Below are 2,437 nucleotides of genomic sequence, written 5' to 3'. Positions count from 1 at the left end.
TGTTTTAGTCTGCTTGGCATACACGATGACAGCGATAAATAAAGTATTATTTATTTTTTGATTATATGAGTTAGTATAAAAACATTCGTTTGGTGAAATAAAATTATTTGAAACGGATTTTGAAACTTTGGTACTTTAATAACGTCAGCATCTTTAAACTCACTTTCATTTATCATAAATTAAAAATGAATAAGCACTTAATAAGCGTTCTAATTTGTTTGACAATTAATGCCAAAATTGTGAGTAACAAATAATATAAATTGATAATTAATAAAAATTAATAATTTGTAATAACGTAAATTAATAATTTACTAATAAATAATTCTTGTTTTTAAGAATGCAGAATCAGAATATGATCTTCGAGATTCAGCGAATAATTTATTCAGTAGAATTAATGCTGCGTTAATATTAGTAAACGACATTATAACGAATGTTCCACAAGTATCACAAAAAGTAGAAGCTTTTAATACAACGAACTTTGGTATTTCGGAGAATTTTCAAGTAATTAAAATACAAGTAGGTACATATTGATTAGATATTAGATTCAGTGCCGGTCTTTTTCTAGTATGCAATTGTATTCACTCAAAAATTATGTATTGTATAATTATTAAATTATCTAAATAATTGTTCATTACCAATTGAACTATCACTATAATATACTTAATATTAGTACTGAGAATTGAAGGTAAATATTTCTTTAACTATATAAAATTAATCTAATGATATTCTTAGAGGGAATTAGAAGATCATAAAAGTATTGGAAACTATATCGTCTGTAAGAAATTAATGAGCAATAATGAAATTAATCTAAAACAGGAATTGAAAGATATGTTCGTTTATAAGGTAAACATTAAATTAACAATTATTAATTCAGCTGCTGTTAGAGTTTCAAAGGTAATGATAATTTTTTATACCTAAATTAATACACAGCATTGGAAATTCAATTATTATTTTTAAATTCATAGAACCTTTCCGGTATAGCCGAGCATTTGCAAGGAGATCAACTTGAAGAGGAAATAAAACGTTGTATCCAGGATGAAAATCAATGTAATATTAGAAATGAATATTTAGTGAAAATTAATAGCAGTGAAAAATATATTCAGATATTAATACGTACAATATCATCAGTATTAGATCAGACTTTAAAAAGCGAAATTTCCAAAATAGTCCCCGAGAAAATTAATATTCAAATATATTTACCCATTATGCGATGCTTAAATCACACAAATTAATTACACGTTCAATCGGAACAAATAAATCATATTTGGTCATTGTTATAACAGGTGGAGAAACATCCTTATTTTTAAATTATATAATTCATAGTATCAATTATTTGAAAATACTAATAATCGACTTGGATAGAAAATCATATTTAGGATAATAATATTTACATTGTAGAATATAACTCATATTCATATATTGTTTTACATACTAGTTTATAATTTTTCGACAATGAAAATTATATAGTACATTCCATTTCATCTGACATAATCTGAATTGCTACTATTAAATGATTAAATATATTAAAATTAATATTAGGTTACTAAATAATTATAAATTAAATATACCATTGTATGTACTAATAGTATTGGATAATTTCTTTTTATATCCATGAGTTAGTTATAAGTTTTCAATATTTACTGCTTTAAAAAGTTGTCAATGTTTACGTTTCGCTTATATACATCGCAATAAAATATTAATTATTTATAGCATGCTTCATTATGTATAAACATCTATCAAAATTCATATATACTATTAATAAACACACACGGATATTTAAATTTAACCTTCATATATTGAATTGTATGAAAAATGAGATATTATCTAGGATTTTTAAATATTCAAAAATTTATTAATGCTTTATAATAGCAAATAGTTACAACAATTCATCTGGTGAAAACCGAATTACTATAGTAATTTAACCATTTCATATTAAATGATATAGTATATGTTGTACAATGTATTAGGTAAATTTTATACGTATATGTATATTATTACTATTCTAATGTTATTATTATTATAAATATTGTCGAGCATTATCTATTATTATATATTTGTTTCTATTATAAAAACGATTGTTCATTGATAGTGGTTGTTTGGATATAATTGTATTTCATGTATTACAATGACTACTTCTTCATCATTATTTATACTTAATATTCTCTTGTATGTAAAACTAATTTGATTATGAATTTTGATGTCTTTATCTGAATTTGGAGTGGCAATGTTATAATTTAAAAATATTATTATTATATATTAAAGCATATAATTATAATGGTTTTAGAAACGGTTTCTACAAATGAATACTTCAGTTACGGTGTTCCCAAAATATCAATAAATGTTCTAAGACTGCAGGACAAAATCTCATGTAATTAAATTGAAAAACATAGAATACTGGATAAATTATTTACAGAATAGGAGCTCCATAAACATTATC

At 23.2% G+C, this 2,437-nt stretch overlaps 1 protein-coding gene across 1 annotated transcript; it reads left to right on the top strand.

Moving 5' to 3' along the window:
* Positions 1–738: 738 nt before the first annotated feature.
* On the top strand, positions 739–1,277 carry LOC105361874 (uncharacterized). Its single transcript, XM_011499163.1, has 2 exons — positions 739–894; positions 966–1,277. Exons 1-2 carry the CDS (start codon positions 787–789, stop codon positions 1,230–1,232), a joined length of 375 nt encoding a protein of 124 aa, XP_011497465.1. The 5' UTR covers positions 739–786; the 3' UTR covers positions 1,233–1,277.
* The last annotated feature ends 1,160 nt before the right edge of the window (positions 1,278–2,437 follow it).

This window comes from Ceratosolen solmsi, unplaced genomic scaffold, assembly GCF_000503995.2.
Source record: "Ceratosolen solmsi marchali unplaced genomic scaffold, CerSol_1.0 scaffold10, whole genome shotgun sequence".
In the NCBI taxonomy this organism is placed as follows: domain Eukaryota; kingdom Metazoa; phylum Arthropoda; class Insecta; order Hymenoptera; family Agaonidae; genus Ceratosolen; species Ceratosolen solmsi.
The sequence above is the reverse complement of the archived record's forward strand: the minus strand, read 5'-3'. Positions and strand labels throughout refer to the sequence as shown.